At 40.0% G+C, this 12,435-nt stretch overlaps 1 protein-coding gene across 1 annotated transcript in view; it reads right to left on the minus strand.

Moving 5' to 3' along the window:
• Positions 1-12,435, minus strand: part of Dennd6a (DENN domain containing 6A) — a 53,249-nt gene that overhangs the window by 20,251 nt on the left and 20,563 nt on the right. Inside the window, exons 4-9 of the mRNA XM_005348693.3 lie at positions 9,642-9,754; positions 8,912-8,992; positions 6,754-6,859; positions 5,157-5,236; positions 4,045-4,107; positions 3,196-3,251 (exon numbers count right to left, since the gene is read on the minus strand). Of these exons, the coding sequence (XP_005348750.1) occupies positions 3,196-3,251; positions 4,045-4,107; positions 5,157-5,236; positions 6,754-6,859; positions 8,912-8,992; positions 9,642-9,754 (499 nt within the window). The remainder of the gene's footprint in view (positions 1-3,195; positions 3,252-4,044; positions 4,108-5,156; positions 5,237-6,753; positions 6,860-8,911; positions 8,993-9,641; positions 9,755-12,435) is intronic.

Raw genomic sequence — 12,435 nt, forward strand, 5'->3', positions numbered from 1 at the left:
CTTGAATGGGAAGTAGAGTAAGGAGGACACTCACGTGGAACTGTGAGCCAGAACCCAATTGGATGGAAGCTGGCCTTCATTGGAGAAGTAATCTAGCTGCATGGTATAAGGAGTCAAACACTGAGCAGGGTAAGAAGGGCTTGCATGTGGCTAGATGTGGGGTTTCGGAGCCCAGTGGAGAAAGAGATGTGCACAGGGGACAGGATTACAGTGGAGACGGTAATCTGCTTACCGTCTAGGTAACTAGGGTTGATCAAATCAGTAAATCAACTTTAAAAATTGTAAAAGATAATTTTTTAAGGAAAGGAAACAAGTATATAAAAGAAGAAAACAAAAATAAGCTTTGTGACATAGCATTGGACTTGAGAACATTTATTATGACTTTGTGGTTTTTAATATATGTGGATAGAGAAATAAGTACATATATAAAATTTGTGTATCTAGTGTGTGTGTGTGTGTGTGTGTGTGTGTGTGTGTGTATTATCAGACACTAAGAAAGTCTAAAAGCTTTGTCAATTCAGTCAATGGGTCTATCCAAACTGCTTCATTCTGAAATTCCATGGTGTGGGGAGGTGGAGTAACTATGTGCCTCTTACTGCACTACGAACCATCACCAAGTAACATCACACAGAGTCCCTGACTTGTTTCTTTCAACTGTTTTGGAAAGTACCCTTTAATTCCTATTTCAACTTAAGAATTAAGAGACTACTTGTGGGATTCAGAGGAAGCTAAAATCAAAGGTCCAGTCCACAGACAGTGCTGTATGGAATAAGCGCTGGTCTAGTGAAAGGAGAAACACTGGCTGACCCTCAGCTCTATCTCTACAACTTCAGGGGTCCCTTCTCTCAGAGTCTGAATGTAAAAATATCATTTCAACATAACAAATGCCACTTACATTAACAAACATAAAATGAAAATTTGAGGCAGGTATGGTGCAAAATCGTGTAATCTCAGCAGTTGGGAAGTGAAATCAGGAAGACTAAGGCCAGCCTTAGCTATACAGTGAGTTTGGGACCAGTAAAGGTTACCGGAGAATCTGTCTCAAAAAACAAAAACAAAGAAAAAGGAAAGCTCTACACACTAGTACTATCATGGGAAGCATTAGTGTGATCCTTTGATATTGTGCCAGGGATGATTTTTCATGGCTTAGTTTTTATTTGTACAAAGATTTATTTATGCTATTTTAAACGTATGAATGTTCTGCCTTATGTATATCTATTCACCACATGAAGGCTTGGTGCCCATAGAGGCCAGAAGGGGGCATCAGATCCCCTGGAACTGGAGCTATGGATGCCCGTGAACCACAGTGGGAGCGAGGAGTCAAACTTGAGTCCTCTGCAGGAGCAGCAAACGCTCTAAACCACTGAGCCATCCCTTCAGCCCCCATGGCTCAGACTTTTCTTTATTTCCTTTTTCCTTCTCCCTCTTCCCCTCAAATAAAAAGATTTAACATTCTCTGAAGGTCAAAAGAAAAACTTTCTTGTACATCTAGGCATGATGGCACACACACTCCTTGCACCTGGGAGGTTGAGGCAGTAAAGCTATCCTAACACAGTGAAACAAAATGAAAGTAACCTCCATACACACAAACCAAAAACCATCCCACAAAGCCCCCATAACAACAATAAAACACAGAAAACAAAAACCTAGTAACTGAAGTCTGAGTCAATTTATACAAATTCTTAGCATATCTCTCAATGACAAGTATTCAAACTATTAGCAGTATATAATCTCTATGTATCTCTCCTGTAGTATTAATTTTTATAGATATTCCACCTTTATATACAAAGCTAAAACTTGTAAAAATTATAATTTTACACCTTACTCATATTTTAGTTAAAGAAAATTGAGCCTTGTCAAGATTTAGAAACAGTTCCACCACCCCAAAAACTCCCCCCTTCTCAAGTTTCCTTTCTTTGGGTTCTGGCCCTGTAGTGTTGCCTGTGCCAAAATTATGTAAATGAAACCATCTATTAAGTAGCTTACAAAAGTCAGCATCTGCAATTAGCATACTGTCTTTGAAAGTCATTTATGCTGTTGTATCTATCAAAGGCTCGTCCACTAATTTATTATTGTCGAGTGGTTTTCTATGTGTATAGGTATTTTCTATGTGTATAGGTATTTTCTATGTGTATAGGTATTTTCTATGTGTATAGGTATTTTCTATGTGTATAGGTATTTGAGTTGTATCCTATTTCAGGCTACTATGAATGAAGTAACTTTTTATTTATTGGTTTTTAAAAAGATTTTAACAGTATTATATTATTTTTAAATTTTATTCACTCTGTTTCTTTGTTTGTTTATGACAGGGTTTCTCTGCATAACTATCCTGGCTATCTTAGAATTCTGTCTGTAAACCATGCTGGTCTCAAATTCACAGAGATCTGCTGTCTCTGTCTCTTAAGTGCTGACATTAAAGGGTTGTGCCATCACCACTCTATACTCGAGCGTTTTGCCTGTGTCTATCTGTGCACCAGGTATGTGCCTAGTACCTGACGAGATTGGAAATGACACTGGATGCCCTGAGGCTGGAGTTACAGGAAGTTCCGAGTCACCATGTGGGTGCTGGGAGTCAAACTTGGGTCCTCTGGAAGAGCAGTCAGAGCTCTTATCCCCTGAGTCTCTCCCTACCCTGATAGAATATAGTTTGATCATATTCTTCCTCAACTCCTCCCAGAATCTACTCACCCCCCGCCCAACTTCATGCTTTCTTTCTCAAACAAACAATCCAAAAATACAAAAAAAAATCAAAACAAAACAACAACAACAAAGCATACAAGTTGTGTTGGCCAGGTACTCCTGAGCAAAAGCCCTGCCCTAGACTGTGGATGATATTCCCCAGGAATAAAGGAAATTATGATACACGTGTATCTGCATGCAAGTCTTTGTATGGGCTGCTGTTTCTCTATTTTTCTTTACTGAATATTTTTTAACGTACACCACAAAATTGAAAATTCAACTAAAAAAAAAAACAAACTCTACTTTTTCTAACATCTCCACAACACATGTCTCCTACTAAATGAAAGAAAAACTATTTTTTTATACAGCAGGACCTGGTGTATGCTCTACTTTCCTGTCTCATCAGGTGCAGCTGGGATGGAGCACTACCACCAAAACATTACAAGTATTCTCCATAAACAACAATTATCACAAGGTAAAAAGACAAAGTAGTTAGCCATTTTTTTAATTCTTTACCTGAAAAGATCCACCTCATGAACAGTAGGTAAAATAATAGATGTGTGGGTGTCTGCCTAAAGGATTAAAAGAAAAGAAGAAAATTAGGGGCGATATCACTAAACTTTACAGAAACTGTTTTTCGGTTTTGTTTTTAAGACAGGGTCTAATGGTGTAATCTTGGCTGTCCTGGAACTCAATGTATAGTCGAGGCTGGTCTAGAACTCACAGACTGGTGCAGAGATAAAGGGAGAACTGAAGCAAGGTCAAGGTCAAGGTCAGCTTCACTAGCAAGTTCCTGGCCAGCCAGGGCTGCACAGTGATATCCCTATTCTGTGTTTTTCATGAAAGAGGATTAATACAGAAGACAGAGAAAAATACGAACACTGTGGGTAAGGACCAACCCACTGGCCAGATGTGCGACCAGGTCACACCTGCAGTTTGGCTACCATTAACACTAGGCTATATGCAGCGAGCAGCCAGCTTCCTGCTGCTCTCAAGCTTCACTCAGAGAACAAAGGGAATGGAAATAGATTTAATCAAACTGATGAAAAGAAACTGCTTTCAGAAAAATCTTTTTCAGAAAAAAGTTCTGAATCCTTTTGACTGAGTCTCCTAAAATTAGGAGTCTGTTGGCTACCCTTCTAAGAGAAAACCTTTTCCAGAATCAACCCTCTTTTAAAAAGAATTTGCTGTCCTTTTGTCCTTCCAATTACGACACATACTCTGTGTTCTCTAGGACCAACTGAGATAGTAACAGCAACAACAACCAAAGCCAAGAAATGTTAGAAAGTTTATCAACAACTGTCTAAGACAGTAATGGGTGTTTCAGAAGCTGCACTGTGTGGCCATAGCGTAGCCTCACACTACCTGCTGAGTTAGCTGTGCCATCTGAGTGGTCCCAGGCTTGTCATGACACGTGGGAATCCGGACCTTAAAGACAAAGAGAGAAGCTACTACCTTTATCTGTACGAGAAGTGCTCTATCTGGATGCTAAAAAAAGACATATTCAACACTTATACCAAGTATTTATGTCGAATTTCAGAACTAAGGATATTCACTTTTAGGTACAGTGTAAGTAGGGGAACCAAAGTTTCCATGTGTACAAACAGAAATCACTAAACACCAAGAAGCAAATTGCTAAAAAAACAAAGTAAGGACACCAACCTTATAGTGCTTCCTGCTTATCTTTCCAGTCTCTGCTTTATAATATACACACACCAAAACACACCCTCTCAAGTCTGCCAAATTTCTGTATAAACCCCACGGGAAACAATGGAAACTCTCAATCCAGTGCTATCAGTATTATTTTTTATGTTTGCCAAAGGAGTTGTGGGAGAACACATCTTCAAAACAGCAGATCTAAAGAAGGGACTTGTGAAGACGAAAGCCAATGCCACAAACACATTAATTGCAAAGAACAAAGAACCTGAGCATATTTATACAAAATATGAAAGAAAGCTCAAATTCCTTAGGTGGAAAACTGTGGGCTGGGGATACAGCTCAGTGGGAAAGCACTTGCCTAGCTCTGGTGAGGCCCTGGGTTCAACCCCAATATACAGAGAGAAAAACAATGAAAAGAAAAAGCAAAAACCTCACTGTAGCCGAGCATATTCCAAGGTAAGTATGCTTGGTCTGACAGTTACCATTTAGACCTGAAAACCAATGGCTTTTCTAGTTTACCTTAATTTTCAGCAATTCACACTCAATCTAAATGTTCTGTTTTTGCTCATCACCCATATTGCAGAATTTCACATTCCTGTGCAAATTCTACAAGGTGCAGTGCCTAACTGGAAGGGCCTGGCGTTGTGTGAAGGATTCTGTGGAGCAGGATAAACTGTCGTGGATCTGAAATGCTCGCAGCAGTAGCAACAGCAATGGCAGTAGCACTACTATGTCATAGGACGTTAAGAACAACATCCACGTGTGAGCTTTCTGCACAGTTCTTAGAAGGGCAGACAAATGAGATGGTGAGTTGTTACCTTCATTACTACCCCCATGATAGGCAGATGCAAAGTTTTCCCTGGCACTGGGGCAGGCCATCGGTCAACATCATTACAAGCTGAAAATGTAACAAAATATTTTTTTAATGTAAGTGGAAAATTAAAATACTTAAAATGGACACTGCAAGTTAAAGCTCTTTTGTAACATGGGAGAAACATTAATAATAACAACAGATAAAGTGCAAGTGATGAGATCTTTAACTTGCATTTCTTTCAGAAATACTATGTTAAAAACACTAGGATATATATTGGTCAGTTGTTCCATGGGAGATAACGAGATGGCTCAGCAGTTAAGAGCATTTCCTGCTTTTGCAAAAGACCTGAGTTTGGTTTTTGGCACTGATGTCAGGAAACTCACAAGTATCTGCAACTCCAAGACTGTGGTGCCCTCTCTGGTCTCCTTCAGGCACTCACAAATAAGGCACACATACGGCTCTCTTTCACACACACATCAATCAAATTTTTTAATTTTTTAATTTATTTGTTTTATGTGCAGTGGTTTTTGTCTTCATGTATGTCTAAGTGAGGATGTCAGGTTCCCTGAACCTGGATTTACAGACAGCTGTGAGCTGTCATGTGGGTGAACCCAGGTCCTCTGAACTGACCCCAGGTTCTCTAGAAGAGCAGTCAGTACTCTTAAGCAGTGAGCCATCTCTCCAGCTCAATAAACATGCTTTTAATTAAAAAGAAAAAAACCTGTTGAATGGAAAATAGGTTCAAGGGCAGTTTTCTTATTTATTTTTAACTACTAAAATACTGCACACTAAAAATTTCTGTTCAATAGTACTTCAAGAACTATCAGTTCAAAACCGTATTTCCAACTCTAATAAACACCCTTATGTTGTTATAGTAGACAGAACCACACAGCACTTCTGGAATTTATAGGTAAAGATGTCAGAGCAAAAATTCTGATTCTTTAGAATATCAACTTCCACTTTATGAAAACATTTTCATTCATTGGGGGGTGAGACACTGTTCAAATGTTGCTGCTAACAGCTCTACCAAAAGACCACACCTTGGTTCCCAGAAGCCATGTCAGGTAGCTCAGAACCATTTGGAACTCTACCTTCAAGGGATCTGATACTTCTGGTTTCCAAGGGCACCGGCACACATGTAGCAAACACACACACACACACACACACACACACACACACACACACAAAGAAAAAAACAAAAATAAGTATTTTTTTTAAAGATGAAATAACTTGGGCTGGGTAAAGTGCTTGGTGCACAAGCAGGAGGAACTAAGTCTGACTCCCCAGAATTCTCAAGAAAAGCCAGGCATGGTAATGAGGCACGGCTGCAACTCAAGCACGGGGAGAAGGAGGCTCACTGAGAATCACCGCTCCGTCAGCCTCGCCTAATTAGAAAGCCCTAGGTAGAGACCCCATTTCAAAACTCAAGGTGAATGGCTCCTGAGGAATACCACAAAAGACTGACCACTGGCGTCCATACATATGCTCACACTTTGCATGTGTACTTGCACACACACATGCATCTGAAAATATGTGGATATGCACACATGAACAGATATACTTGAATACAGAATACATAACTCATGTAATATTTAACTTACCTGCTTCCAAGCAAGGTTCATTTTTTTCAAAATACTCTGGTGCTATCTGTTTGAGTACGGTGTTAAAAAAGTGAATATAAGGTAGTTTGCTGATCAAAACCAATGACTAAAGAAAGAAAGGGGACAAAGTTTTCTTAATGCCTAATAATTATAATTTTGGTTTATCATTTATATTTTGCATGAACAATTATTAATGAGCTAAAATTCAGCAAAAAAGTATTGATTTTGACATTAAAAGGTTTTTACACTACAATGTTAAAAGAAAATACAAAGCCATAACTGAGGTACGAAAAAAATTCAATCTTATTATTATGCTTTAAAAACTAAAGGTATATCACAGATATTTCTTTTCTTCAAGTAAAAAAGTTATTCCACAAACAAACTAATATAATGAACAATTTAAAAAGCCCAGCATAATTGTTAGTTTTAACTGTCAACTTGAGATAATCTATAGCCACTGGGAAGGGGCTATCAATGACCTTCTGTACCAGGTTGGTCTACAGGAGATTATCTTGATGTTAAATAAGGCAGGAAAACCCACCTACTATGGATGAAACCATCCTTTAGGCAGGGGATCCTGAACGAAGAGTGAAAAGAACAGGCTAAGCATGCTATGGGCACAATCACATGGGTCCAAGTCATCAGTATCTGAAGCTATCGCCACTGTGATCTCTATACAAAGGTGGACTAGACCCCGGAAGTAGTGCTAATATCAGCTGCATTCTCCCCTAGGTTGTTTGGGTCAGGGTATTTATCACAGCAACAGAAACAAATTAAGACGCCTACCAACTGTCTACAACATAGCAGCATCAAAAAAAAAAAAACAAAAAAACAAAAAACTAAAACAGCCACATGACATCTAAGGAAACAACAAACTGTGATGCTTGGTTCAGATCCCCATGGCTGTGAGTTCTACAGTTCAGCTGTGTTAATCCCTTAAATACTGCAACTTTCATTATGATCACTTTAGATACAAACACACTGACTTTTACATGTAGTTTTTCCCTTGAAAGATGCTAATTTTATTTATTTTAAGATTTTACTTTTAGCCAGGCGGTGGTGGCGCTCGCCTTTAATCCCAGCACTCGGGAGGCAGAGGCAGGTGGATCTCTTTGAGTTCGAGGCCAACCTGGGCTACAAGAGCTAGTTCCAGGACAGGCTCCAAAGGTACAGAGAAACCCTGTCTTGAAAAACAACAAAAAATTTACTTTTATTTATGGGTATATGTGTCCACAGTGCCCAGAAGAAGGCTTCCGATCCCCTGGAGCTGGAATTATAGATGGCTGTAAGCTGTCCAATGTGGTTGCTGGGAAGTGAACGGGCAGCCCCTGCAGCAGCAGAACCACCCTTACCAGCTGAGCCGCCTCAGCTCAACTACCTTCTCCCTTTCTTTGCAGCACCAGCTAATGGGCGCTGAATGTCCTGGCTACAGATGGAGAAGGCATGCCCTAACAGCTGACATTAGGCAGGACTGATTCATTTTCCTCTAATTTATGAAAAAGACAATACATTTAGATTGGAAGTAATAATGGCGAAGATGTTGCTAACTTTACTCACTGACTCGGCATAAAAAGAAGAAAACAAAAACTGCAGTGCAGGTTTTCACAGGGCAGGGGGTGGTTAAGAATATTACAACTTGTTTATTTTCTCCCTTATTCTCCAGTGTCAATACACAGAACTCTCCCAGGTATTAACTGAAACACTACAGTTTATCAGAAGGCCAGCACAGAGATAGCAACAATTTAACAGTTAAAAATTACAAAACATGTGGCACCTTTAATCTTTAATCTCAGCACACAGGAGGCAGAGGCAGGTGGATTTCTGTGAATACAGTGGGGCTGGCCAGATCTACAGAGCAAGTTCCAGTTCCAGAACAACCAGAGTTACATATATGGGCAGACCCTGTCTTAAAAAAATGAATAAATAAGATAGGTGCCTATAGTCTAAAAAGCACAAGTGAAACCCAAGAGCTCTCTAACCATTTCTACCTTAGAGTGGAGAACTGAGACAGGCACTCATGGAGCTTAGGCTGGCCTCAAATTCCTGCTCCTTCTGTCTCTGCCTCCCAAGTGTTCAGACCACGGGCAGACGCCATTAAGTCCAGTGCTCACCTTCTCTAATCACAACTAAAAATATTAATAGTTCATCTAAAAATTACCTTCTGAAAGTAGCCTCTTTTAAGAGTTTTATCGCGAACTTGTCGGAAATACACATATCCATAAAAATATGCAGGATCTTTCTATGAAAAAAGAGACAAAAATTGTATGTGTGTATGTACATTCATGTGTAGTTATCCTTTAACAGTAACACTGGACTTCCTTAATAACCAAGTTAGTATGTGGGAAATGCACAGAAGCCAGTCAGACCTTCCTACCAACAAACAAAAATCAGGAGGAGAAAGCAGCCACTGACTTGCCCAAGATTAAACTGCAGCCTGAGAACTAGGGGCGGGACTTCCCCCTAGGAAGCCTGAGAACTAGGGGAGGGACTTCCCCCAGGAAGCCGGCAGCTTAAGTTCTAGGTCCTATCTAGACTTGCAAACTGAAATCAGAAAAACATCAAATTCAGTGTTCCCAGTGTACACTGTTTCAGTAAACACAGACGGCTGTAATAAAATCTGAGGTGCTGGCACAGGTAGAGTATGATGATATTTACTGCATAAAGCCACTCCACCTGCACATCTCAGATCACAACTTACAACAGGAACTTCACAATCAATTCCACTCGCACACTGAGTCCTTAGCATTCGGACTTTCTCTGAGAAACTCAGATAGACAATAAGCACCCCCAAAGGCAAACAACAATAAAATGTCATCAAAGGTGACCGAGTATACTAGCTCTAAAGCAACAAGCGCTAACGCTCCCTCTCACATGACCACTTTTCCAACCTTTAAGTAAACGGGTAAATCTTTGTCAAACTGATCGAGAAGACAATGCAGTGACACCCTCCTCCCAGAAGACTGTCGGAATCGGAAACAAAACTGGGTATCTCCAAGACAACCTAATGAAAAAAAGAAAGGAAAAGCCAGTCAGGATGGCTCAGGGTGCCGTTTAAACAGTTTCGTCAATATCAGAGTGAAAGAACTTTACAAGTAACTTAAACACATTTCTTTATGTCTAAGAGAAGAAGAAAAAGACAGCTTAGAAATTCTAGGATTTACCCAGGTGTGGCAGCGCACACCTTTAACCCTAGTACTTGGGAGCAGAGGCAGGCGGATCTCTGGGGGCTGAGGTCTGGTCTACAGAGTGAGCTCTAGAACAGTGAGAGCTACAGAATGAGACTGCCTTGGAAACACAAACAAAATAAATTCTGGACTTGCTCAATTAGAGGAAAAATGCACAGCTTAATTCTTAAGAGTTTCTGCAATTTTTCCTGCTTCGTTTTCCAGTGTCATTCACTGTTTTAATTTGCCTACGTATGATATCGTCTCACAAATATGAACTAATGAAGCTAAACACACAAGCACTCACACATCAGCACGTGTACACACACACACACAAAACACACCTTTTGTTCAAATCTATGTCTATACTAGCTTCTGTTTTGAGACAGGTTCTCACTATGTGGATGGTCTGAACTCTACATAAACAAGGCTATGTAAACAAGAGCTCAACAATCTGCCTGCCTCTGCCTCCCAAGTGCTGGGATTAAAGGTATGCGCTACCATATCCATGTATATAAAATGTTTAAAAATCTTTTTGAAATAGGGTATCACATAGCTAAGCCTGGCCTCAAACTTGCTATGCAGTCTTGAAGTCCTGGTCCTCGGGTCCCTGCCTCCCCAGTGCTGAGATTACAGTGATGCCATCAGGCCAGTTTTATGAATTGCAGCACAGTGAACATAGGGACTCTTGATGCTAGGTAAGCACTACCTCCAGTAGACTACAGACTCAGTTTCTAAATACATAAAAGCAGACAAAGCTGTAGCGTTTGGGGATACAGGACCCAGTGAGGAAAAAACAATAATAATAAAATATAAGCGGGTATACTTGGAGGAGGGAGCAGGTGAGACAGAAGAGGCTTGAGGAGTAGACAGGTGCTGGCAATCGGTCCTGGAATGTTTTCTATGTCACAACGGGAGGTCCTTTAAAAATACTTAACATACAGCCAGGAGGTGGTGGTGAATGCTTTTAATCCCAGCACTTGGGAGTTAGAGGGAGGCAGATCTCTGTGAATTCAAGGTAAGCCTGGTCTATTGAGCAAGTTCCAGGACAGACTCCAAAGCTACACAGAGAAATCCTGTCTCAAAAAACAAAAACAAACAAACAACAAAAAAAATCATAATATACAAGACTCAGTAAGAGTCCAAGTAATCAACTTAGCATCTTAATCATCTGAATTAACAATTTCAACTAAAATAATTTCAGCAAGCCTCTTAAAATGCAATTTTTAATTAAACTCATCAAGCAATAATTACTTTTAAGAAATGATTAAACTTTAAAACACACGTGAGCTGGTGAAATGGCTGAACTAGTGAGATGACTTGGCAAGTAAAAGTGCTTTCTACTCAAGCCTGGGAACAAACTGCGCTCAATTCCCACACCCACAGATGAAGCAGAGAACTGACCTCTGACAACTGTCCTCTGGCCTCCATCCATGGATGGCAGCTCAGTGGCACATGTGTACCAACATGTGTGTATGTGCACATGTACACACAGAGTAATAGTTTTTAAAATTATATTAAACTCTAAATACTTGCAGTAATATCACTTAGATTTTTCCCAAGTAATACATTAGAATTAATATAATAATGTTCAATATTTCTACAATTACACATGTTACTTACTACTTTTTATTTTCCTTATATGACATTCTAAACAGAAGCATAAACCTCACAACTGTTCAACCTTCTCAAAAGCCAAATTAGGTAAGTATACCTAGTGGCAATTATAGACACTAATATTTCTTTGCTATTAGAGAAAAGAAGTGAAAGAAACTGAGTTTCTCTGTGTTTTGAAACTAAGTCCTGCTATGTTTTTCAGGCTGGTCTGGAATTCACTATGTAGCCAAGGCTGGTGTCAAACTCAAAATCCTCCTGCCTGAGACTCCTGAGCTCTCGGATTACAAGTATGTACAATACATCTGGATCTACATGCTCTGTGATGCGCTCTAGTAATGTTTTAGTTAAACAAGCGTGTATACCAATGCCTCATATTTTCTCTTTAGAAAATGCTAGCTTGAGTATGAAGTGGCCTACAAAAGGCACGTCCCCAGTAAACAGCACTATTTGGGGAGGTTCTGAAAACGTTAGAAGGTAGAGCCTAGATGGAAGAGGCAGGTCACCGGGGCAAGTCCTTGAGGACACCTTTGCATCCAGCTTCCTTCTGTTGGACTCTGTTTTCTGTCTGTAGTCATGAGGGAGCTATTCCACCATACACAACTATGCATTTTATAAGTGAATTGCATGTTAAGTGAATTGAAATATGTGTGGACATGCAAGCCCTTTACAGACTGAGTCATCTCCTTAGCTCCAAGCTCTTGTTAAGATTTATTTATTTCAATTGTATGAGTATGAGTGTCAGCCTGCATGTATGTATGTGTACCACAGAGGCTAGAAGAGGGCATCAGATCCTCCCCCTCCCCTTTTATGAGACATGGCTTCTCTGTGTAACAGTCCTGGCTGCCCTGGAACTAGCTCTTGTAAACCAGGCTGGACTCAAACTCACAGAGATCCGCCTGCT

Source organism: Microtus ochrogaster, chromosome 6 (genome assembly GCF_000317375.1).
Source record: "Microtus ochrogaster isolate Prairie Vole_2 chromosome 6, MicOch1.0, whole genome shotgun sequence".
Classification (NCBI taxonomy): domain Eukaryota; kingdom Metazoa; phylum Chordata; class Mammalia; order Rodentia; family Cricetidae; genus Microtus; species Microtus ochrogaster.